The sequence below is a fragment of the Pelecanus crispus genome, chromosome 1, assembly GCF_030463565.1.
Source record: "Pelecanus crispus isolate bPelCri1 chromosome 1, bPelCri1.pri, whole genome shotgun sequence".
In the NCBI taxonomy this organism is placed as follows: domain Eukaryota; kingdom Metazoa; phylum Chordata; class Aves; order Pelecaniformes; family Pelecanidae; genus Pelecanus; species Pelecanus crispus.
The window spans coordinates 37,906,115-37,933,827 of record NC_134643.1 but is presented as its reverse complement, the minus strand read 5'-3'; the positions used below and the strand labels follow the sequence as shown (position 1 = coordinate 37,933,827).

Here is a 27,713-nt window from a genome sequence, read left to right as displayed (position 1 = left end):
CAAATAATTTAACTTTCAATTTTGACCTAAACAAGATGAGTCCCATCCTTTTTAATGCTTACAACACCCATCTATCATTTTACCTAGAGACTTATTTATTGAGAACTTGCTACCAAGTACTATTTAAACAAGTAACAATCATATATTTTTAAAAAGTTGTGCATACCTATTGTATCAGCTTTACTAAATCGTCGTGTGACAACATTGTTCATATTTCCATTTTCACAAAGCTTCAATTCTGTTAGATATACTTCTACTTTGCAGTGCTTTACAAACATACCCTGTTCAACGACCTGAAAAACAGATTGGGATCAGGTATCAGTCCAAATATGTTTTCATATACACACTTCAAAATATTTTTGAGAACTTTTCAAGAAACTGAAGTTCGGAGAATGTAAGACACTTAATAAATGACAAAAATTAGAACTAAAATTCTCCTGTAACTTTTTAGAAATACAGTAAACTAAAAAGTATTTTTTTTCCATGATGATGATGTCTTACCTGTGTATAACACCACCATGAGTTTCAGACTGTTAAGTACAGTGGAAATCACAAATAGGCACACTTAACCAAAAGATAAGATACTTCATCAAAAGATAAAAAACACCAAAAGTTATTTTCATTTCAAAATACATTCATTGTATGCTACTTCCTCAAAACATAAAGAACTAGTTTTCACAGTTAAAGAACACTTATCAAAACCAGAATACATACTAATAAAATCTGGATATCACATTTTTAAACAAAACCTACAAACTTTCCACTTATATTCTGATAATTAATACATTCATTTGAAATTTCACCTACTCATTACAGTTGTTTATTTTATGTTCATTTTTGTAACATCTATTACAAAATACTTAAGTATACAGGAATTTTTTTTTGTAAAAGTAAAATGTAGAAAAAAATAATTCAGGGTCACCTCTTAAATGTTTTTCCCTTTGATCTTCCAAAGTGTAACTGCAGTACTTAGTCATGTAGACTGTTCCAAAAATAACCATTGGCCTGATATGTGATACATCTAACAAATACGGTAAAAAAAAAAAGCCACCAGCTAATTGCTAGGAGAGATCTGCTATCTGCTGTACAAATATAACTTGTATTTATGTACCATAGGAAAAAAAAAATTAGTGAATGACTTCATTGCTGTTCAGTAGTTTGCCTTAGCTTTAATGACTGCCAACCACGACATTTAAACAAAAATGCATCTTAATTTGAGCAGCTTAGTAGGGTTTTCAGCTACTACAGTAACAACAAAATAGTTGCAGTAAACAAAACTGTACAGTATGGCTAAGGCATTTCTGAGAATAAAACTGACACTAAAAATTCTGAAATGGAATATGCATCTCAGAGGATAACTACTGTTCATATTGGCAGAAAATAAAGAAGCTATGCTAGTTCACCTGGCCACTCACTCCATGTATTTTTCCAGTTAGTTCCTTCCAAGTAGAACACAAGTTACTCTAATTTTCCTTCTCTCTCTTTCCATTTTCCCCCCAAAGTGAAAAGATTACAGAATGTTTACTTTACCACAATGATGGAAGAGCATTCAGTTTGCTGAAATCCATCTTCAGCAAAAACAGTAACAAGCTGATAACAGATACATCTTTAAAGAAGTAGAGGCATTTTAATGGATTTCAGCTCTTACAGGACTAGAGAAAAAGAAAGAGACATTCCAGGGATGTCTCTTTAAAAATATCTTTCATTGTATTAAAGAGAATGTTAAAAAAAAAAAAACCCAACAAACTACTTCTATTGCTGACCAAATGAATCTTGAAGACACAAAATTTCTTCTATAGCTAAATCTGCCATTTGTTTGAGAGGAATGCACTTCAAAGTAAGTGGCCAGCATGTATGCAGTTAGACCATACTCATGTCATAGGAGGAAAAAAAAGTTATATTATACCAGAAGTCATATCAAACTAAATTCTAATCATAATATTCTTTCAGCAGTTTTTCAGGAATTAAAATAAAGATCCCTGTAACTGAAAGAATACGCCCAATGGTCAATTTAGAAATGGCAAACATACCAAAATGTATTTTAAAACTTAAGTAATTCAGTCCCATGAGGATGCAACTGTAATCACTAACCTAAAAAATCTTAAGAAATAATACAAACAAAAAAGACTGTATGATCAATAAGCTGTAAATTGTTATAGCACCTTACTAATAAGGATGGTATGTGCTGGAGCAAACAAAAATTCACATTCAAAGATGTTAATTTTTAAGTATCTCATACTGACGGAGGGCCACAGTATCCACCATACCACGGACTACTACTTGTGTTGAGGTAAGCTTTTTGCTTAAAGAAAAAACTCCCTTAGCAAACTGCTGAACACAGAAGACTGTGCTTATCAGAAAAGGAACTACCAATTACTCTGCCAGTATTAACATTATTAGAGCTAGGCTTTTCACTAATATAGTCAACACAGTTTTAGGGTTTTATACTTAATTACAAAATCATTTGCATTATAGACTTACAAGCTTCTAAAGCAAGTTCTTGAAATATTAGAGGGCTTACTTTCAGAAAAAAAAAAGTATTATATTCTTTGCATCCTCCTTTCTCAATATTAAAAACTTAAGCCTCTAAAATGTGAATAAAAACTAGATATCTAAAAGCAACTAAAGCAGGAGTTGTCTATATGATTATCATAGGCCACGACTTATAATCTTCTAATAAATTCCTGTGCAACTCCTGCATATTTGCAGGACTATATCTGAATCATATTAATCCCAGTAGGTAATTTAAGATTACCTTGCGTGCTATTGGCTCTTGACCTTCCATCAGTGTGTACCAGCTAACTAGCCTATTCCAGCCTTCAGTTGGCAAAAGGATGTAGTCCAGCTCATCAATGAGATGTTCCTTGAGAGACTGAGAATCACCATCTATAAGAGAAAGATATTTTTACTTGAACAGTGTAATTCTGTTACTTGAGGTTTTAACATAACGTTTTTCATATAAATAGCAAACAAAATATTTTCCGAGTCATAGTTATGTTATCAGCACTATGATGTTCAAAGCAAAACTCTTCTGAAACTATTTAGGCAAGCTATCCAGTTCACGCATAGCACACCTATTACAGGTAGTATTCCTGCACTCAGGAACCCAAGTGAGAACTCCATATCCTCATGCAATCATAAGCGCCTAGCTTGTTATCACACACCATCATAGCCTTCAGAGAAACCAATCCATTTCTCCGCCAACTTCGCACATATTCCCACATCACCATGGATACTTCCATTTCATGCTACAGTTGCACCCTTCACTGAAAATGCAGGAATGGGTAGTTACAGTAGATTCATGACCAAGTTCCAAGTAATTCACTCCATGTCAGAGTGGGAAAATAACATGGTACAACCCTCCTACTTAAAGGATCCTACGTGCTCTGGAAACATAGTCCCTACAAAATTCTTCACAGGACTATGAGATGCAGCACTTGAAAGAAGTACAACTTGGCAACCTCTTTACAGAAATAGCATGGTTTTAGCTTTGGTTCAATCCTTATTACAGTAGTAAGATAGCAGCTATCCTATATGTGTAAGAAGTGATTCCAGATCTGAGCCACGGTGAGCCTCAGACAATTATGACAGCTGTCTTTCCATTTGGTAGTACCCAGCTACAGGCCAGCAAACATCCCTCTGTACAGAGGGAGATCAAACAGGGACACCCACACATTCATCTCCAGAGAATGAATCAGGATGACAAACTTAATGAAGTATGAAAATAAACAGACTATGTATAAAGAATAAATAGACTGTAATAAATATAGTCTATTTATTTTCATTGTCCTATGTGAATGAACTGCAGAATTACACTGCACAATTAAAACTGAGCATAAAAGTAACCTTAAATAATCTCAAATTGCTTCAGGTATTGGCCTTCCTCTTGGATTTATTTTTAAGTAATACTTCTAAGCAAAATTAATACTGTTACCTTCATTTTTCTGCAAGGACAAACATAAGTATGCACTATTCGCATGTGAAAAGCGCTAAGGTCCCCTTATTTCATTTTATTTCTGTACTTGTTTCTCCTTTGTAGAGACTGAGCGAACGCAGCATAATGTGATTTCAATTAAAAAAAATTATCTTGAGCATCAAAAAATGCACGCTTAAAAATTAAAGGTCCTTTAATAATAACAACTATTCTTTTTTTTTTTTCTGTGTAAGAATTTAACAAAACATGTTTCAACATGACCTTTTCTGTAGGAGGGCAACACTGCTGAGGACATTTAAGAGATATGTTCACTTCCTGGTGGGAAGAGTAAACAAGATTCAGCTTATCAAGACTCTAGAAATCTCCCTACTCTACCTGCACTTGCTACACCTTCAGTTGGTTTAAAGGGTTTGTGATTTTAAGGGAAAAAAAGCAATGTTCTTTCCTTTAATCACCCACATGGTGAAAATATAGGCAAAGAAGGATGCACAGCCACCTTCTGCTCCTATTACCTTATCACTGGTGCTGACTCCGTCTTCTCCAGCTAAGTACCTTGATGTGTAAGCAAAACATGGGAGATGCATATTGTTCTCAGTTCATGTATTTTAAGTGTGCAGTATTTGTTACTACCATTAGCTGTTCAGAGATGGCAAAAAGGTAGTTTCCATAATATGCAATCCATGCAGTTTAGATGTGACTTCATGCAGTCAAGAAGGTACAATATGGTTTGCATGCATTTTCTCCAATAAAAATCATAAGTGACTTAGTAGGAACAGCTAAACAAAAAACCCCTAACAACAACAAAAAAACCAAAATACATCCAGGTAAGTATTAGAATTATGAAGTTATTTTAGAAAGAGGAGATAATCAAGTTCAGAAATAGCCAAAGTATTTGTTGCAATTTTAGCAAGAAAAAACATGAGAGCAACCACCTCAGACTTTGGATTCCACTTTGGGAGTCACAGTACATACATTTCTCCAGCAAAAAGTAAAATGGAATTTCACACGAACATCTCAGTGAACATAGAGGTAAATAAGAATTCAGTTCTTCATGGAGATAAATAAAATTAATGTGACCTAATAAACGAGACTTCAATCAATGCACCTGTTTAGAAGGTACTTTCCTTTTTTTCCCCTCAGGCTGTTTCATCCTAACTGTAAAAGTAACAATTTTCAAGAGTCAAATTTTGGTTCAAAACTGTCTTGACTGATTAGGAAAAAACTCTATATTCAGGAGCTACATACAAGAAATATTTGCTGAAATAATTCACGACATGCACTATCAATTCTTACTCAACACTATGCATATGGTGGTGCTCCAACTGGGAGTAAAGTGCAGGAAGAAATCCACAAACATATCTTCAGGTCCACGTATCTCTTTAAAAGGTTCATACTGTGTTTCTGGTCTGACCCGATATTGCTACAGCAGTTTATAGTGAGAAGATATAATTTGCATTCCATTCTGTCTTTCTAAAACCTGCAACATATCTTCTAGTATAATTTTTTCAGAACCTTATTCCATCAAAGAAGTTCCCTGACTCCGACAACTCAGTCCCTCATATGCAACACTGTTTTCTGTGATGAACAATCAGCTATTCTGAACAACTACTTTCTTGTGTTTGCTTTGCTAATTTGAAGTTGACTATATATCTCCTTTTGAAGATGGCATGTGTGCATTCCATTACATTCAACAACATTTTTTGCATATGTTGAGAATAACTGAAATCTCTACCTGTTACTTTTCACTGCTCTCACTTCATCCAAATGTTCTGGAAATAAGGGAGCAGTGTTTAAGTAACATAAGCACAACATACTGCTCCAGTTTCCTGGAATCAGTCTTTCCTGAATTTAATAAGAGTTTTCCTTATCACTGCATTACACTGCAGAACATCTGAAAAAGCATGCCCATTTTAGAGTATTTTATTCTTTAAATGAGATGCAAATTTTCAGACTTAACACTTAAGGAGAGCAGTATGAGAGCAACTAGCGCATACTACGTGCCAAAGACAGGATTAACACCCAAGCATTTTCAGGTTCAATTTATGCTACATAGGAAAACTAGTACAGAAGGTTGCTGCTTTGCAGCAGGTGAAGGAGACAGCTACTAGCTGCTGAGCACTAATGCCCTTCATTTTAAAACTGCCTTCACACAGGAACAGTACATATCAGACAGTAATTGGATGCACGGTATCACTGCCAATGCAGAGCCATAGTTTTAGAAGCATGAATGAGCAAAAAGTGAAGTTTATAAACCCTGATGCTCTGTTTATTTTGAAAGGGGTACTGGCAGTGTCGAAACGATAGAATACAGGTTTTCAGGAGCTTTTAGCAAACCGGCTAACATGACTTTAGATTTGGACAGCTAACCCTAATACAGGCTTCATATCTACAGTAACTTTAAACAGAACCTGAACATGTATATAAAGTTATAAACAATACAGATCAACTAACACAGTCCTTTGCACATCTAGAAATAACTTTTTTTTTTTTAAGTGGGTAAACAGAAGAGACAATAAGCTGATGCTGCCTCACTGAGGATAAAAAGATCTTGCTACAACTGATTTCAACTGAAAAAAAAGTATCACCTGAATATGCCTGCCTCACTGCAAGATTTACTACAAGAATGTACAAAAGATCTAGATCCTCACATTTCAAAAAAGAAAACACATCGCTCACCTGGAGCAAAAAGACCTTTAAGTTTGTGGATGGAAGAGAACATATAGATGCATAGGTGTCCTGGTTTCAGCTGGGATAGAGTTAATTTTCTTCTTAGTAGCAGGCATAGTGCTGTGTTTTGGATTTAGGATGAGAAGAATGTTGATAACACACTGATGGTTTAGTTGTTGCTGAGTACTGCTTATGCCAGTCAAGGACTTTTCAGCTTCCCATGCTCTGCCAGGTGCACAAGAAACTGGGAGGGGGCACAGCCAGAATAGTTGATCCAAACTGACCAAAGGGCTATTCCATACCATATGACGTCATGCTCAGTATAGAAACCGGGGGGGGGTTGGCCGGGGAGCAGCGATCGCTGCTCGGGAACTGTCTGGGTATCGGTCGGCGGGTGGTGAGCAATTGCATTGTGCATCACTTGCTTTGTATATTGTTACTATCATGATTATTATATTATTATTATCATCATCATCATTACAATTTTACTGTATTTCAATTATTAAACTGTTCTTATCTCAACCCAGGAGTGTTTCTCACTCTTACTCCTCCGATTCTCTGCCCCATCCCATCGGGGTAGGGGGAGTGAGCGAGCGGCTGCGTGGTGCTGAGTTGCTGGCTGGGGCTAAACCATGACAATATGACAATATAGCACCTTCTTCAAAGGCACTGATACTAGTCACTGAGACATGCACACTCACTCACACTGACAACTAGTGCAACATGGTATGACAAGCCCTATGAAAGAGGCAATCATCTTTAACATTTAACTTGTAAAATAATGAGATACTAATTACAGTTGAGAAGTTTTGAATTAAGAAAGTCAGAGTTCATCATAAACCCCATGAAGTTGTAAAAATTTATATTACTACGTGCAAACAAATTATGCAGTACTATTACATTATCTGTAACTGTAAAGAAGGAAACCAATTATCTGCTAGATTTTGTATCCACTAGATTTTGCAGATTAAATATTAACAGCTCTAATGGTATTTCAATACTGGCCATTAAATATAGAATTTGACCTAAAGATTAAAATATCTGGGAAGGTATTCTGAGACTTGTGCCCACAAATCTGACTACAGTTCAGCAAAAGTCAGTCAGACCTGAGTAATTATAACAGTGACAGAGTTTAACCATACTTAGAAGAACATAAAAAATTAGGAAATTATCCTCTATCATTTCAAACCACTTTATATTATCACTGAACTACATAATACCTCTTCTTCAATTGTTCCAGAATCAAAGTAAGGGCTTGGGGCTCATTTATAAAAAGAAATTTTAGAGTTCAACTTAAAAAGGTTATTTTAAATCTACGAATTTAGTTAAGCTAAAAAAAAAGGAAAAAAAATCTTAGTGAACTCAGGCTAGCTATTTGTCAGCTTGACTAAATTTCAACTCACAAGGTATCCCAAAATATCATTATGAACCAGTAATTTGTACATTATTAAATATTCTGTTACCATTGCAAAGAAGTTCCAATAATTTGATTTATAACATTGTAATTTGTTAGGGATATCTATTCCAGTTCCCTTGACACAGTCTGAACACAAACAAACAAAAAGCTTCACCCTCATATATGCTGAGATTCATTTACACTATCAGCTACAAAAGATGAACAATCTGTGACAAATTTGCACTCAGTGTTAGTATTGGCTTATTAAACAATCAGAAGCAGTTACCTTTGAGAAGTCCAGAATTATCAATAGGACCAGGGTACACATTCTGATCTCCCATCTGGTATTTGTCCCAGCTGTCAAAACCAACATATTTTTTCCACTGTTTGAACCAGCGACTATCCACTAGATACCTTAAATGGAAGAAGACATACAAGTTAATTACTGGCATGCTACTACTTCCTACAGTACCAATTAATTCATGTTAATGCACTTGTATTCATCAGCCTCGCAAAATGGAAAATGTTTTTCTGTCTGGTCTTCTAACAATTATCAGCATCTCCTACCAACAAGGACTTTAATTGTGAGCAATTAAAGATCCCACTAATCACAGTGGGCAAGTACAGTTTTGCAAGACTGCCAATACAGCATAAAAGAAGTTGAAGAATGCAAGTTCAAAACACATTTCCCTTTTTAGCATGAAATATCATCAGCTTTAATTCCTGTTCTCAATTTGTGAATTCAGGAGATTCAAGTTAAGTCTTTATAATTAGACAGCCCTTTAAAAAATGAGAGATAACTCTTAGTAAAATGCTTTTTCCTGCTGGAGTTTTATTTATAACATTCATGTGCAAGTTGAAAAACTTTAGAACTCTGACGTCCTGTCAAGAACCAGAGAGTCTAAGTGTTTTCTTCCTTTGAGTCAGCATCAACACATACAGTAAATGTTCTGCTTTTGAGGCAGTACTAGATGTTCCTCCTACATATAATTATCAACTTCACACTTGCATATAAAGGGCTATCTCTAAACTCAGCTACACAGTATTTCTACCCAGATTAAACTGTTGCCAGTCTGGCCTTTACAACGTCCAGTGATACCTACTTGTTATATCTTTTTGTCCAGAATTTTTTTAAGATACCAAATTTGTTCAGTTATCCTCAGATTTTATTTTATTATTATTTTTTTAAAGACACCACCTTCATTGTTTCTCTTTCCTAAAAGTATCCTTCACCTTCTGTCTGGTCTGTCCCAACCTTTTGCTACTGTCCTAGCAGAATACCACTATCAGGATGAAATGCTAGGTCAAACTAAAGATCAGAGGTAAGCCTCATTCTTTTCTCCAATATTTGACTACTGAGCTCTTATTTGTACCATACCAATAATATGCTGTTGAACCTTTAACAAGTCTCAAAACTTCCTAGTGATTCAAATACTAGTCTGCTAATACACAGAACTTTATTAGGCAATCATTCTATAGGCGTTACTCATGAAAACCATGGAAAAACACAGAACAAAAACATTAGCACCCACAACTCTTGTAACCAAAGAAGTACAAAAACATTGCTTGGGTATACATTTTACTGAATAGGTTTAAAAAAAATACATTAGCAGGGCCTTAAATTTGTGCCTCGAAATGGTGCTAACTACAGTAGAAATTCACAAACCTAAGATCTTGTAAGTCTTGACTTATTTCTTCCTCTCAAGTTCAGTTTTTCTCTCTTACACACACAGATCAAGCCTGGAGTCAGCCTCCAGAACTACTGCTAGCAAACCTCTGGTAAAGAAGGAATTACTACTGAGTAGTACTCAGTAAGTGGGATCCTTTCTAGTCAGCAGATTCTCTTCTCACCATGCCCCGATTTTCCAGTTTCTACAGAATGTACTCTTAAGTGTGTGAATCTACAGGTAAAAGTCCTTTGGAAAGTAAGAGGAAGAAGGCATTAGGAACCTATACATAAGATCACCACAGGCTTTTGGATGCTTATTTCCCCTATATTCCTTCAAAACCGTCAAAGACTAAGGTCTCAAAGGCAACTTTACAACATCTATGGTAACAGCATCCTAATTCACATGGTAAACAGTCTTGATTCAAAATATGATTACATCAACAGTAATCATGAGTCTGAGAACAAATTACTCCTAGCCTTAGCTTGTAACTACTCTAAGCAAACATAAATAGTGAAGGCAGAGCTGTGTTTCAACTGCTATAGACATAGTTCTGCCAGTGTAAGAACTTTGGTTAGAGACCAAATTTCTCCCTTACTCTGGAGCATGTATCTTCACCATCTCACAATCTAACACTTGGTCTCGTACCTATTCTACTATCACAACTTGTTACTACTGCTCAGGAGTCATCAACTACTACGACTTGCTATCTCTTCTGAAATTGTTCTGTATACAACTTTGTCCTTGAACTTGCAAGTTCAAGTTATTTCTTTCTGAATAAACACTTAATAAAGCAGTCAGAAAACAGCCTCAAACTGCTTTCTGAACCAAAACTATGTAGAAGGATGTTTAGTTTTAAACACTATTAAGGAAATGTATATGAAAAGTATTTTGCTGCAAAAACGCCCTTTTCCACCTCTTACCAAACTCAGACAGTGACTTAACAGGGTGGTTTGGGCACAATGCATCCCACCAAATCAGTAATGAAGCAGCATGGTTGAAGTCCCATTCCAGAAAGATGAGATACTTAACATCACTATGATTTTACAATATTTAATCACTCTACAGTAGCCTGGCCCAGCACTGATTATTTCAGTTTTCATAGAACCATAGAATCGTTTAGGTTGGAAAAGACCTTTAGGATCATCCAGTCCAACCATTTACCTAACATTACCAAGTCCACCACTAAAACAATTAAGGCTAGAGTAATAATTTCATGTTTCCTGGCTTGGTGGCTGGATTATTTTTTAATGAAGGTAAAAACTAGGAATCATTAAGGTTGGAAAGGATCTCTAACATCATCAGTCCAACCGTCAACCCAACACCACCATATCCACTAAACCATGTCCCGAAGTGCCACATCTACACGTTTTTTTGAACACCTCCAGGGACGGTGACTCCACCACCTCTCTGGGCAGCCTGTTCCAATACTTGGCCAATCTTTCCGTGAAGAAATTTCTCCTAATATCCAGTATTTTTGTGGCAGAATTCCCTTCACATGTTTTTTTTTTTTGTTTGTTTAAAGCATGTTTAGAATGTAATAGTAAACAACACTGGACAATGCTAAGCTGCATTAAAGATGGTGAAATTTGGGCTAAAACACAGTAAAAAGATAAAAATGCAGGCTATTATACAAATAAACAGATTTAAACTTTACTAATGCTGAAAAAAGGTAAAACTTGTCTAGTTAAAATCTGAGCAAGTTCCAGTCCCACACACATTTCACACTTGAAAAATCAAACTCATTGTTAGAATACACTGATTTCTTGACCACTTTCCATTGTCTGTGCTGCTCAGTGAAGTTATAAGAACTAACAAAGCAATGAGCTTCTCAAAATAATTCAGATCTTTGTGTACAGAAAACTTAATTTTGCAACACAAGAAAGTATCCAAATAAAGCCTTACTGTCTTATATAAAAGTCTTTTCTGAACTTAACTTTTCAGGTTCTCCGAACACAGTAGCAAATTCAATGATCACTGCAGCAAAACCTATGAAACCACAAACTGTTATGAAATTAAATGAGAAACAACTTCAACTATCAAAAATGACCAGCTTGTGAAAACAGGCATATAATGTGACTATCTACATATAATTTAAAATTTGGCATTATCATTTGTTTAAAAAAAAAGTGTGACCATTTTCTAAAATATCAGATGAAAGGAAAGATATAAACTTTAAAACTTGCAAAGTCCCTTCAAAACACCATGTTTGCCATCATGCAACAGATAGAGGAAGCGAAGCAACATCGTAATACCTCCCCAGTATGCTTTAAAATATTTGGTATGTTTTGTTACTAGAAGTTTTCAATTATATTCTTACTATTATAAAACCCTCCTAAACAGTAGTGCAATAGGAGAGAAAAAACTTAAACTAATTATGCTTAGATTTTACAGAGAGAACATGTGCCTCCTTTTCTACAATCAACAGTCAAATGCAGATGTCTTCAGATATGATCTGATTCAATGAAGGCAAGAATGCTTTTGGAGGTACAGACTCAACAGTGAATGCTGAAAGGATTTAAAGTGTTTTCTCTAACAGATTCTCTATCCAATTCATGCCAAGGTATGCCACATTCATCTGTTACCCAGAAATGGGAGGGGGGAAGAGAATGCAGCAGACAGTAGCTTGCAATAGGCAATTTAGCCTCCTTAATTTAAAGATCACATGAGTAAGAATTTAAGAATTCAGTGAACGCCGCAGAGACAGTCCACTTGAAAATTAAGACAGAAAAACCAGATCTCTACAAACAAATTTTCACCAAAAATAACTGTTGCAATTAAATGAGTGTTATTTTCCGTTCCCTGGAAGAGAAAACCAGACACTAGACTCTACCATGGAAGTTTGAATTGCTATGACCATGCTAAACAGAGTGACTGTATTCTACACAGTGCATATAAAATTGAATAGAGAGTCTGATATTAAAGATAATTTTTCCTTTACCCTGCGTCTGCCAGAACAAGCCTGATGTTACTAAAATTGAATCATTGGTATTTCTTTTTCTTTTTAAAGTACAAGTAGCAGCAGTTCTTCCCACATTTGCAAAAATTCAGTTCTGTCACTCTGCCTGTACAAATCCCAGTTCCTTTTACAACAGCCTCTTAACATTTGACTCATCTTTCGTTAATAAATGGAAAAAGGGGTATCAAATTTAATTAATCTGACATGCCCTTGCCTTTTGCTTTATACACAAAGTTTTCAGTCTTATGAACATACTCAAGGCCAACAGCATTCTCACCTTTTTCTTCTGCTCTGGCCATCCAGCACTATTCCGTAACAACTGTAAGCGTGTATGGTTATGAATGCAGTCACCCTCAGGCATCCATTCCACCCATAAACCTGCCAGCCTTGTCCCCTACTCCGTGGCCTCTACCTTCTTGATCTAAATTTGAATGAACTATGAATCTTAAAGAAGGAAAGCTGTAATTCTACACAGAAGGGAAATTAACATATAGGCAAACTGTCCATTGTTTTAATTAATGCTTAATGAATTACTGTTCCTGTAGAACCATATAACTTTTCAAATGCTTTGTGTTAAATGTCTGATCATACACCAGTAGCGTAGTGATTAATAGAAAATTTTGATAATTGGACTTAACTGTGCAAGAAAGCTTGGGGTCCACTGTTCTAGATTTTAAATGTTCACCATTACCTGTTTTAACATTTCATCAACTTTACTCTTCCACATCCAATTAATCTTGCAACCAACCAGATTTTACTCTGCAATGTCTCTTTACAGTTCTCCCTAACCTGTTTTAACATTTCATCAACTTTACTCTTCCACATCCAATTAATCTTGCAACCAACCAGATTTTACTCTGCAATGTCTCTTTACAGTTCTCCCTAACTGAAAAGTTCGAACGTTTCTGTTTCCTAACATAAAGTGCAAGAACTTACATCACATCTCTTCAAATTTAGGAATTTGTACTTACATGCTCAAATAAGAGATTAATATTTCTAGCATAAAAAAGTTGAAAGGTCACCTATAAATTATGCAAGTACATAAGTGTGATAAGAACTAAACAGCACACTCAAGTTCCTGCCCTGGAAAGAAAACGCTGAAGGACAACCAAATCTGAAACAAATTCACATAAAGTCTGAGATTCTCTGAGCAAAGTCTGTCCAGTATTACAATGGAGAAAAGCAAAATGACGAATGCATGAACACCAAAAATTTGAAAGCTACTCAAATTACTTTGTCTTTATACCTTCTCCTTTCCTGTTTTCTTACTTGAATTCACTGAGTAGTACTTTGTTAGACTGGTTTATTTTGGACATATGGACAAAGCTTCGAGGAACAACTAAAAAAAGAAACTAAATGGGTGCAAAAAACTATTCTAAGATTGAATTCCACAACTGTAAAAAAAAAAAATTAGTATCTATAAAGCATAATTAAAACTGATTACTTTCAGACAAGTAAGATCCTACATGCATTTTTTGCAAGATGCATTCTACTGAAAATTAATGAAAAGACTGAAAAAGGGAAGATCATGAAATCTGTGTGTACTCAAGGGCAAAGCTTAATACTTTGGATAATATTGCTTGTAATATGAAATAATATATATCTATCTCTCTGTACTAATTTTTAAATAGAGTGAACCAGGAAGATCAATTTATTAGGAGCAAATGGGCCACCGCCAGTTCTCAGGATTTCTTACGGACCACATCATACTCCAATACTCAAACCTGAAACAAAAATATTATGGATTTGATACAGCACTACACGTCTTACCAGAACCTAGTGAACCACCTGCTGACCACAGATTATAGCTTAGAAAGTACTCACTATCCCAATATTCAGCTCTTAACATCCTTCATAAAGAAAGGTAAGCAGGATACTTACATAAGTGCAGTAATGAATTTATTTTTTATTTAGAGATAACTGCTTTTTGATTCAGGATCTACCAATATTGTTTAGACTTCTTAATTTAAAGAAGTACGGAATCTTTATTCTCAGACAGATATTCTTAAGAGCAAACTCAGTAGACCAGTTTAGCACAATGTCAAGGTAACCAGCATTACAGGCAAAAGAAGGATTTAGTGAATTTATACAGCCAAGAAAAAAAATGTACAGATACAGATTTTGAAAAATGCTAACACATACTGTAGTTGTGAATTCCTACAGTGAAGTACTGGTTATGTGTATGTATGTGCATACATATGCACATGCATATATGCATTTTATACATATTAGGCGTTTTAATGAGCATTCTGCTACTTCAACAGAAATCTGATACAGATGAGAGAAGTTATTTTGTATTACTATAGAATACAGTCACTGTAATCTTCCCCTTTTACAAGAACTTGTCCTTAATAGATGAAATACTACTTTTCCACTAAGATTAGGGAAAATGGAAATTTGCATTCAAATGCCATACACTTCCCTCATCTTTACACAAGAAGGATATACCATGTTAAAGATCATGCTGCAAAAAAAATTAATGCAATTACACCACACTCGGCTTAGGGGATCAATCTGCTAAAGCACTTAAAAGTATATAGCTAAAATCCAGACCTCTTAGCATTAAGAGAAAAAGTAAAAATCAGAAATTTATAGATTATAGCTTTTGATCCTACAAACAGATTCAATATAGCATTCTCACCAAGATCAACAAGACTACTCATCTACACAAAAGAGAGAAGGCAAACCATAAGAAAGCAACTTAATTTACCTTTTCATCAATGTTACAATATTCATGATATAATCAACCACCTGAAAACTATTACTTACGAGGTACATTCAGTAATTTAAGAGGAAAAGACATACCGCAGGTGAACAGAACTACCTCTGCTAAAACCTCATTTTTTAAATACGATTTTATCACTTTTTAGACTACTTTTTAGAGGAAAATTATTAAAAACTGGTAGCATGCACTTGAGAATAGGTACGCTTCATGGAATATGTTGTCCCAGATACAAAAATAGCACACCATGTATTACTAAAACAGAGACATAAAATGTCTGTACATTAAACCTGGTACAATGTTTTGCTTTTATTTTTGTTACTGTTACCTAATACAGGAAAGAGTTCCAAACCAGTCTAACATTACAGTAGTTTTTTGAACTGTAGACCTGACTAAGCCACCCCAGGACACCTTAGCAAAATTAAAAAAAAAAAAAATGGCCTACCCATTTTTTAAAATTATGATTAAGAAATGTTTGTTACTTAATTCTGATGGAATCAAGATTTCACTCAAGCAGGAAACACAAATTTTTCTCTCAGATCATCATCAGTCAAGCTAGTGAGCAGCGTAACCAACCCATCTTCAGGGGTAAATCATACCTGAAGGATTCATAGTAAAGACTGAAGGAGAGAACTGCCTCAAATTTCTAGATATGCTGTTTTGAGGGGCAAACCTTAAAAACTAAGACAACTTCACAACAAGGTGAACTGATTAAATCAGCAAATGTTTGACATTTATAAGCATTTCAAATAAATCAGTCACCTCAAACTGCTTGATGAAAACAGTACAACCAAGTTTGATTATACTAAAGTCACTTAGAGCCAACAAGTTGATAACAAAAATACTAAAATATTGGAATAGCTCCAAACCTTTACCTAAAAGTAAGCAAAAATATGCATGTATGATTTGCTGAAAATTACACTAGATCTGCTATTTTAGGTATTAATAATATTGGAAATATTGGTACTGTTTAATTAGGTTTAGGTGTTTTCTCTTAGTTATATTACATATCCTTAAAGAGATCTAATTTTTCTTTGAACAAGTAGAATCAAAATACTATAGAACATGTTCGTGAACATGTTCCCAGTTCAAGTCTGGCCCACTTCAGTACTCAGAGTTTACTTCAGAGTGGAGTTTCAGATCGCTTCATAAGATATATCTGCTCTCACCTGTAAAATGCTTCTTGCCTGTCTGAAGCAGATTATAATATACAAGGGACAATTTATACTCGAGTCCCCTGAAATGCCAGATACTGAATAAAACACAAGGATATGGAATGAAGCTGCATCAGGGGAAGTTCAGACTGAACATTAGGAAAAGGTTCTTCACTGATGGGGTGGTCGGTCACTGGAAGAGGCTCCCCAGGGAAGTGGTTATGGCACCCAGCCTGTCAGAGCTCAAGGAGCATCTGGATGACACTCTTAGTCATATGGTTTAGCTTTAGGTAGTCCTGCCAGGAGCAGGGAGTTGGACGCAATGATCCTTATGGGTCCCTTCCAACTTGAGATGTTCTATGATTCTACGAAAACCTCATATCCCTCCAGAGCACAAGAGGAGGTTGTGTAACCAAGGTCTACGCTACCTTTGCAGACATGCAACATACCAACGTTCGCAAAGTATCTTTACAACATTCCACAACAGTGGAATTTGTTTTGATAATAAAGACGTGGAAAGCCCATGCAATCACAAGTGGAACACATAACAACTTATTTTACCAAAGTGTATGTTCTCCCTTTGATACACAACAGGTTTTGATATCATATGGATTCAGTGTTATCATTGCAGAGGATGAAATAAAAGGTGGAATTCTGAACTGTGCAAATATAAACTCCAACAACATTCTCCTTCCAGCAGCTGACAGACCTTACTTGAGGTCTGAGGGTCCTCACAGGTTGCATTTGCTCATCTTCCAATCTTAATTCAGGTTAGTGTGAGTCCACTGATCATGCAGAGGGGTTGAAAAATAGAAGTAGAATGTTCCTTGATACCTTCTGATACTACATGTCACTTCACTGCCTTGTAAACCAATGATAACTGTTGATCATACCTAGCTCATCCCATATGGAAGGTATTTCCCAATACTATATTCCCATTTAGGCATAACTTTTCTTTAAATAATTCTTTAATTTGAACAATTTCTTGGCAAGTATTGACAAAGCACAATGCTTAACATTTCAACCTACTTTCCTCTTCCTGTTTTCCTATGCTCGGGTTTTTTTCAAAGCACAGATTACTTTTGACCTTAAACTATTTTTAGTTAATGTTATTTTCTTGTGAAGAAGATATTCCTCAAAGCTATATAAAAACATGTTTTACTTTATCCTCATGGTTAGAAGCAAACAAGGTTTGTTTAGAAATATTGTAAACCAACATTAAAAAGTTAAAGTCAACTATTTTAAACTTGCTTTAGCTGAAGACACTAAACAGACTAAGCCTATCTTTAGGAGTTTAGATCAGTTATTCCAACCTCATACAGCTCCTATAGACAACAACGCTGAAAACATAGTTCATTGCAGGTGTTATTCCGTGGGTCCCACTGAAGTAGGATGAAATGGTGATTATTTCTGGCATTTACAAATGACTGCTCATCTCTGTGATTAAGGCCCATAAGCCTGGTTCCTGTTTTAATTGACTGACCATACCAGCAATGAATATTTTGGTCCTTTTACTGCTACACAAAATAGTCAAATATTAAAACACTCTTACCAGTTGACAGCCATGCATTATATCCAAATATATGCTCATATTGGGTCAGTTAATTAAAATTACCAACAAAAAACTGTATCCTAATGAATAATCAAGTGTAGATACTTACGGCAGCCCAAAATGGGATTACTTGTAGCCTTTATCATACAATCATAGAATCGTTTAGGTTGGAAAAGACCTTTAGGATCATCCAGTCCAACCATTTACCTAACATTACCAAGTCCACCACTAAAACAATTAAGGCTAGAGTAATAATTTCATGTTTCCTGGCTTGGTGGCTGGATTATTTTTTAATGAAGGTAAAAACTAGGGATCATTAAGGTTGGAAAGGATCTCTAAGATCATCAGTCTTCCATCAGTCATCATCAACCCAACACCACCACACCTACTAAACCATGTCCCAAAGTGCCACATCTACCCGTTTTTTGAACACCTCCAGGGATGGGGACACACCACCTCTCTGGGCAGCCTGTTCAAATGCTTGACTACTCTTTCCGTGAAGAAATTTTTCCTAATATCCAATCTAAACCTCCCCTGATGAAGCTTGAGGCCATTTCCTCTCATGCTATCGCTAGCTACTTGGGAGAAGAGACCAACACCCACCTCGCTACAACCTCCTTTCAGGTAGCTGTAGAGAGCGATAAGGTCTCCCCTCAGCCTCCTCTTCTTCAGGCTAAACAACCCCAGTTCCCTCAGCTGCTCCTCATAAGACTTGTGCTCCAGACCCTTCACCAGCTTCGTTACCCTTCTCTGGACACGCTCCAGCACCTCAAGGTCTTTCTTGTAGTGAGGGGCCCAAAACTGGACACAGTATTCGAGGAGCAGCCTCACCTGTGCCGAGTACAGGGGCACAATCACTTCCCTGCTCCTGCTGGCCACACTATTCCTGATGCAAGCCAGGATGCTATCAGCTTTCTTGGCCACCTGGGCACACTGCTGGCTCATATTTAGCCGGCTGTTGATCAACACCCCCAGGTCCTTTTCAGCCAGGCAGCTTTCCAGCCACTCTTCCCCAAGCCTGGAGTGTTGCATGGGGTTGTTGTGACCCAAGTGCAGGACCCGGCACTTGGCCTTGTTGACCGTCATCCAGTTGGCCTCGGCCCATCGGTCCAGCCTGTCCAGGTCCGTCTGCAGGGCCTTCCTACCCTCAAGCAGATCGACACTCCCACCCAACTTGGTGTCATCTGCAAACTTACTGAGGGTGCACTCAATCCCCTCATCCAGATTGCTGATAAAGTTATTGAACAAGACTGGCCCCAAAACTGAGCCCTGGGGAACACCACTCGTGACCGATTGCCAACTGGGTTTAACTCCATTCACCAATACTCTCTGGGCTCGGACACCCAGCCAGGTGTTTTTTACCCAGTGAAGAGTACACCTGCCTAGGCCATGAGCTGCCAGCTTCCTAAGGAGAATGCTATGGGAGACGGTGTCAAAGGCTATACTGAAGTCGAGGCAGATGACATGCACAGCCTTTCCCTCATCCACTAGGCAGGTCACCAGGTCATAGAAGGAGATCAGGTTGGTCAAGCAGGACCTGACTTTCATGGACCCATGTTGGCTGGGCCTGATCCCCTGGTTGACCTGCACATGCGTGTTGAGCGTACTCAATATGAACCGCTCCATAATCTTTCCCAGCACTGAGGTCAGGCTGACAGGCCTGTAGTTCCCCAGGTCCTCTTTCTGCCCTTCTTGTAGATGGGCGTCACATTCGCAAGCCTCCAGTCATCTGGGACCTCCCCTGTTAACCAGGGCTGCTGATGGAGAGTGGCTTGGTAAGCTCCTCTGCCAGTTCCCTCAGTACTCTCAGGTAGATCCCATCCGGCCCCATAGACTTGTGAGTATCCAGGTAGCTTAGCAGGTCATTTACTGCTTCCTCCTGGACTATGAGGGATCCATTCTGCTCCCCATCTCTGTCTTCCAGCTCAGGGGGCTGAATGCCCTGGGGATAACTGGTCTGGCTATTAAAGACTGAGGCAAAGAAGGCATTAAGTACCTCAGCCTTTTCGTCATTCTTGGTGGCAATGTTCCCCCTTGCATCCAATAAAGGATGGAGATTCTCCTCGGCTCTCTTTTTTTTGTTAATGTATTTGTAGAAACATTTTTTATTATCTCTCACAACTGTGGCCAGACTGAGTTCTGGCTGGGCTTTTGCTTTTCTAATTTCCTCTTGCATGACCTAATGAGATCCCTGTACTCTTCTTGAGTTGACTGCCCCTTCTTCCAAAGGTGGTAAACTCTCTCCTTTTTTCCCTGAGTCCCAGCAAAAGCTCCCTGTTCCACTAGGCTGGTCATCTTCCCCGCCAGTTGGTCTTACAGCACACGGGGACAGCCCGCTCCTGCACCTTTGACTTCCTTCTTGAAGAACACTCAGCCTTCCTGGACCCCTTTGCCCATCAGGACTGCCTCCCAAGGGACTTTCCCAACCAGTGTCCTGAACAAGCCAAAGTCTACCCTCTGGAAGTCCATGGTAGTGGCATATTAACTTACAACAACAAAAGAATGAAGCTATTACAACACTTGTAAATACAACACCTTCATTTCTTAAACAAAAATTCAATGAATTATAAAAATCAGTAATAAATCTACCACATTTTAAAATTTCCCAGCTGCATGACCACGTATGGACGTGGTTCTCTCAACAAAAGAAAGTAATAGTACTAGCAGGAAAGTTGCTAACTGATTTCTAAAATTCTCTCATGGTGTGTAACTTTTTCATGTAATTTAACTTCCCCTGTGGTTTACTGCATATTTTGATTTAATAAACCTTATTAACACAGCATCAACATCATAGAGTGCAACAGCATTCATTCTTTACCTTAACACCCAGGTTGACAGAAAAATATTTGAACAGTATGACTATGATCTTGGTATTTCCCATTGCTGTCAAAAGTGTTTTGAATGCATTCCTCAGTTATATATAGACAGAATTAAATAACATGTAACCTAGATTTATTTATATTGACTAATAGGTCAGCCCTTTGACTTCAAAATCAAAACAGTTAACTTTAATATGCAGTAAAGACACTTCACAGAGAGACACTCATTCAATCTCTGTGTACTCCTAGGACTTTGTATCTTCTGAACACAAGCTATTTCACTTTTAACAGCAAAACTGTGCAAATTGTCCAGAGAGATAGGTGAGGATTTTTTTTTCTTTTACCCTCCTCACTGTGCGCGAGTACAGATTAAGCAATACTGAGAACAAAGTGGAACAACGGTGTTGCTGAAAGCAAATTAGGACTCCTGTTTAAAGGCACAACATCCAATTTTTGTTCTTGCACAACTGCAACTATAAAAATAAGAAAGGTAAGAATGGGTTTGTACCTTTATTTCTACTCTGATTAGGCTAGCCAAAATTGCTTGACTGCATGATTAATAGATGCCTTCAAAATTAGATCTTCTTTCAGAATTAACAAGTTCTTGAAAGTTCAAGATGATGATAATTATTCTACTCTACCACATACAAACCAAACCATCATTTTATTAAAAATGTACGTAAATCCACAAGAAAAAAATCCAGGGGTCAGAAAGAAAAAAAAATATAGCTCCCATTTTAAAGAAATCTTCGTCTAAATATTTCACAACCCTCTTCAGAAATAAAAGCTTTGTTCAACTAAATGCACCCAGATAATTTCAAATCAACTCATCAACCAGTCAAATTCTCCCTGCAACCCCCCATGCTCAGTTCCCACAATGTGCTGCAATAGCCTAAGCAGCACTTCACACATACCACCAAGAGGCTGACCAAAAAGCCTGATTCAGCCAAAATTAATGGACTGCATTTTTATGTTAAAATTTCAGTGTGAAGATTACATTAACAACCATGTACGTATTTTGAATACAATTTTTCCATTTAAGTAAAGACATACCATTAAAAACTAATATAACTCCTAAATCAATGTTTGACTTCCGATTTTAAGGCAAAAGCCTGACACAAACATGATTTTGAGTTTAAGATGCTCTCACCCTGCCTAATCAATTAACAGAAGAAAATTGCATCTAACCATTTCCATTGCAAGTATTCTCCCAGAAGGATTTAAAACAGAACATTTTGTGTATCTTCACAAGCTGTTGGTGAAATGCTGCACCATTCCACATGCAGTGAGACAAATCTAAGACAAAACTTCAACCACAAGGTCTTAGAGTCAAAAATCAGCAACTTAAACCTCATTTGAAAGAAAAAGCTGCCAATTCTCACTGCTATCCTTGAAACACTGATGTAGTGTTCCTTGTTTCTCATTATATGAAGCCATCAGAACAGTTTAGGATATTATTCCAAATGTTACTGAAGTGCAGGTCCATAACATCTCATCATGCTCTCAGTGAAATCTTCCATTAATGTTCAATCTAGATTCTGTTCATGTACAGCACAATGATGGATGATCAAATGTGGAAAACACTGAGAAGACCACAGTGTAAAATACTATTAAAGCTAAGCACTTTAGCATCAAGGTTATCATCAATGACGGGCACTGCAGGGTTTTCAAGTAGGGCTATATATGCCTGTTCATCAAGATTCATGAGTTTTCATTGCAACCAGAATTAAAATGCTTATATATTTTTGGTGGAAAAACTCTTTAAATACATGTCTGGAGGGAAAGTCCTTCAGGTTGAACTTTTCATATCTACTGATCCTTCACTGGGAAGGATTTTTAACCCCACTTCAAGTTTACTTATTCTCTGCAGTGACTGAGTTTTACAATTAAACAGCCACTGGGCAAAAAATGAGAATATTTTCTTCACCTTCCAAGAAATGTACTCTATGGGTAACAACAGTACTCCCTCTGGACTCACCAGATCTTCAGAAGTGATGTGTACCAGAGACACGTCTGAAAGAACACAAAATACTGTACTTCTGTAGTTTTCATAATTTGCAAGTCTTAAAAATCAAGAACAGATTAAGAATCTATCTCATCACTCTGTAAAGTGATGACTGGCACCAAAATTCATTGGCTAGCAGGGCTAGAAATCAACATCTTCCTTCTTTACAGACAGTGTCTTAAATCTTTATCTGCTCATCTAAAAATCTTTATCCTAGAAGACATCTTCTTATGTAAGTATTTCAGCACAGGATTCAACATTCTAGCAAAACAGACAAGGGCTCTTAAAGCCCTTCTCTGAAAGGCAAGGCTTCCACCTCCTCTATGAAATTTTGAGATCTTTTAACTCATTCCAAATGAATGCCTTCTGTGACATGTGGACAGCGGAACTGGACAGTATGAATGGTTTCACTAATATATTGCTGTATACAGTACATCTTTGTACTGCTACTCAGTACTCCCTATTCAAACATCTAAAGATCGTGTTTGTTCCCTTAGCCACCAAATAAACTACTTGTGATAGTTATTTGTCCACTGTAACAACCTAATTCTTTTCCAAGTTACTACTTTTAAAAATACAAGTAACATCAACATTCTCATCTGCTCACAAATTGCTATGGCAAGCCATATATGAAAGCAGCATAGTGAAGAAACTCTGGGAGAGAGAAAAATTGGTGAAACTTACTGCTAAGGCTGTGCTGTTAGCCATTATTGGTGACTATTACGGGAACCATTTATTGGCAGGTAATACCTAAAGGCGAGAAACATGGTCTCACATTCCAGACCATGGAGGGCCAACGTGCATAAGAGGTAGCAAAGTAAAGAGTATGAAAGCATATGTAATGTCATATTTAAGTAACTGAGATAACATCTCTGACTAAGAGACCCACAGAAGAACAGGAACTACAGGGAAAGCAGGGCTGAAAGTGGTCTTAAAGGTAAAGACAAGTAATATCTCAATATGGGAAATTACAGAGATATTCACACAAGAATAAGTCACACACAAGAACTGACAGAGTCTTCATCACCTCTTTAAGAAAACCGTTCCAAGATCATTAACTTTCAGTGTTGAAATCTGTACCTCAGTGATACTGTAAAAAGAGAAAAACTTGGCAAGGTTCTCAAGAATACCACTGCAGCTACAAAGGCATTAAATGACATCACAAAGACCAGTTGGTCATGCAAATTATACAGTGGCTAAAAAATTGATGAACATCAACAGCTCTTCAATTCCTGAGAGCAGACAGAGGAAGACACTGATTGAGTTCAAATTTGTCTGCAGCTGTAACAATCAATATTTTTTGTCTTTCTAAATGAGAGGTTAAAATCTCCACAAACAATAAAAATTCTCCTCACTTGCCAAGCATCAGTAGAGTTTCAAAACGCTGAGAAGTAATCATATCAGATCCTAAAACTGTAAGATATACAATGAAACACAGCATTTGTTCTCTTCCAAAACAGAATTCTAGATCTTTCAACCACTTAACCTGAAGGTCCTTTGGATTATATTGCAAGAAGAAAGAATTATATATAATCCAAGTTCTGTGGAATGACAGTGTGGTTTTTAATGCTGAATTCACTAATACAAGTAGTCAACATTATTTAGAACAACTGATAAAAGAGGGAGGTTCTTGCTTGGAAAAGCTTAAATTTAATGTTTAGTTAATGTATGTTTAGACAAATAAGATAAATGGGGAGATAGAAGAATCCTCAATCTCTCCTAGGTTAATAATTTAATTTATTAACTGTCCATAAAAGAATGCAAAAAAGACCACTGGGACAAACTAGCCCAGAATCCTGTCCCTGAGGACAGAAGAGTCAAAAGACACTAGCCTTGTCTGTCCACTGAAGCAACATATTTTAACCTATACCATCCCCAAGATACTCTTAAATAAAACGTCCAATGAAACAAATTCTACAGCTTACTAAACTGCCTGTTCAAATGTTTCCAGATTCCCATTCTTCTCCAATATCTAACTCTAAAAACATTGCATTTCAAGTCAGTTTCATTTCTTTCTCTCTGCACTGCACATGAAGAACTAATGAAGAAATTCAGTGCCCTCTTTATAGATACAAGACTTGCCTCTCTTTGCCCTATTTAGTTCCCTTTTTCTTAGGGAAAACTGCCAAAGCTTTATACCTTCCTTACACAGCTTATTGTTGTATACACTCTAAATTCTGAAAAGTGTGGACAAGACTTTTAGAATAAGCCAGTAATTTTAAAAGGACTGTATTTTAACGCTTTAAAACTCAAACAGAACAAGCTGACATGGCATTGCTCACATTTTTTCAGCTACCGAAATGAATGAAAATTGAAATTCTGAATCATGACTTAGAGTACTTTAACTGTTCGGTTTCCTTACTGATGTCCCAAAAGATCAAAAAGCTATTGACAAAATACATCTGAAAAAAGCATTTGGACTAAACATACCCCTTAATTTGTGAAGCTAAATACTTAGCTCTAAGTATTAATCCTATGAACGCACATGCATACACTTTTATGTAGCTACATTTAATAATTCATGAGTCAAAGTTAATAGGACTTTGCCATAGCTTATTCAGTCTTAAAACACTTAAGATCAGTGTCATAATCACAGCTAGATATATTTTCAGAGAATGTTTAGCAGCTTGTTCCACTTAACTGATTTTTACATGTTAAAATATTTAATGTACTAAAAAAAATACAGCACAGTAAACTTACTATTTTAGTCATCATGTAAACTTGTCATAAAGTTACTTTCACTTTGAATAATATTAACTGTCTGAGGCATTTTTTTAGTACTCGGGAAGTACCCAACAGAACCATAAAAAAAAAAAAAAACCAAAAAAAACCCCTCTTAGAAGATTACAAGCCTGAGCACCCTTTTACTACTGCTGGTCATTTTCAACACTACCACGTGAATTGATTTCCTTTTTCTAGTTGCTTATACTCTTTCAGTTTAAGAGCAGTCTGTTCATATGCCAAAACTGAACATATACTCAGCAGTATTTGAATAATGCATCAGAATGTATGCTTCTGACACATGCTGCAGTATCAACACTGTTAAATATAGTCTTTTATAGAACTGGAACAGTGAGTGATGACAGCTGAAATGAGGTGGGCAAGTTCTACTTCTGTGTATTCATACTTAATTTTCAGTAAGTTAATGTTTCAGCCTTTGTCTTTGACGGTTTCACACAGGAAGAGATGAAGAGGTTGAGTGGTGGAAAAAGTGTCAGTTCCTCCCCCCCCCCCCCCTTCCCTAAAAACCAAAAAAAGTCCCGTTTCCCAGCCTCAGAGAACTATGACTACAGAAGCTCAACTACCAAATACATGCCAGAAAAAGGTGTTTGTTTAACCTAATTCTTTTCAACCACGGATTATTCTGTTGACAATCTGTATGGCATACTAAGAAATATTTTTTGACTGACCAGGAAAACACATATTTTTAAACGTTTATTGTGGAACAGGCATCATATGGGCCCGTTTGCACCTTCGGGGGCTGTTTCTTAGATAGTTAACACGTTCACAGTAAAAAAAAAAATTAAACTTAAGGCTTATCACAGCCGTGGACGGGCTTCAGGGCACCCCAGCCAGGGTACAGATATAATTCCTGACAACTTGAAGGTGACGCCAGGGCTGCTTCCTCTTTTCAGCCTAGATAATGGAAGAAACGCCTGGTAGCGGAGCTCTTCTCCCCAGCCTCAATCCCTGCTTCAGCCCTTCTCCCCGCGAGGCCACAGAAGCCCCCGCGGCCTCCGGGCCCCCCGTTCTCCGGGGCCGCCCTCCGGGGCCGCCATCCGGCACCGCGCCCCGCCAGTCACGCCGCTCCCTCCCTTCCCCTCCCCTCCCCCGCCGCTCGCCGCCCGGCAGGGAGCTGACCTCGGTGCCTGCCCCCGCCGGGCGCCTCAGCGGCGCGGCGCGGCCCCACCAGCGGCCCAGCAGCCCAGGCCAAACCGCGGGCCCGCCGCACCGAGGCGGCCGGTCCCCGCCTGACAGGAAACCGGGAATGGGGGGAACAGTGCTGCCCCCTCCCCCTGCCACCCGCCTTCCCCGCCCCGCTCCCGGCAGCCCCCTGCGCGCACGGAGGGCCGAGCCGCCCCCGGCAGCGGGGGGGGGCTGAGGGAAAGGAGGTCGGTCCCTCCGCCAGCCAAGCGGCACCGGGGGCGGAGGGAGCCGCCCTCGCCGATCAGCCCGGGCCCCCCCGCCCCTCCCTCACCAGGTGTCGCCCTTGCGGAGGGCGGTTTTGAGCAGCGCCGCCACGTCCGTGCGCTGGGTCTCCAGATCCGCCGCGCCTCCCTCCGCCATCTTCTCCCCCCGGCAGCAGCAGCGGCGGCGGCGGCGGCAGCGGCAGCAGGGGCAGGAGCGGGCCGCGCTGCATGCTGGGAGTGACGCCGACCGGGAGACGCCCTCGCCCCCCTCCCTTCCCAGAATCCGCAGGGCGGGGACGGAGGGGAACCTGGCGAGGCGCCGCGCTGCGGCGCCCCCTCGCGGACAGGAGGTCTTTCGTCTCACCAGCGGGAACGGGCGCGCATGCGCGCAGCGCAGGCTGTGGTGCGGCGGGGGCCACCGCCTCCTCCTCCGCCCGGCGGGGGCTCTCGGGGCGGGCCCGTCGCCGAGCGGGGGGCAGCGGCGCAGCGCGGGGCCGCGGGACGCCGGCCCGGCACGGCTCAGCGGGCAGGGCTGTGCCCCGGACGGTGCCTTGGCGGGGGTCCGGGTGCCGGCAGCGGCCGCGGCTCAGGCGCCGCCAGGGCGGCGGCCTCCTGCCCGGCTGGGCGCCGCGGGGTCGGCCCGGGTGGCTTGGCCGGCCCGCCCTGGGGCCTGCGCTGCCGTGCCCGGTGGTGCGGTGCCCGGTGTGC

The 27,713-nt window shown here is 38.6% G+C and overlaps 1 protein-coding gene across 5 annotated transcripts in view; it reads right to left on the bottom strand.

Moving 5' to 3' along the window:
- USP15 (ubiquitin specific peptidase 15) overlaps window positions 1-27,162 on the bottom strand; it is a 73,735-nt gene extending 46,573 nt beyond the window's left edge. For all 5 annotated transcript variants that reach the window (XR_012832048.1, XM_075728124.1, XM_075728143.1 and 2 more), the window contains exons 1-4: window positions 27,074-27,162; window positions 8,284-8,411; window positions 2,756-2,886; window positions 167-293 (exon numbers count right to left, since the gene is read on the bottom strand). Coding sequence is in view for 4 of the 5 variants with exons in the window: in XM_075728124.1 (XP_075584239.1) it covers window positions 167-293; window positions 2,756-2,886; window positions 8,284-8,411; window positions 27,074-27,162 (475 nt within the window). In the remaining variant the exon portion in view is untranslated. The remainder of the gene's footprint in view (window positions 1-166; window positions 294-2,755; window positions 2,887-8,283; window positions 8,412-27,073) is intronic.
- Between the last annotated feature and the right edge of the window lie 551 nt (window positions 27,163-27,713).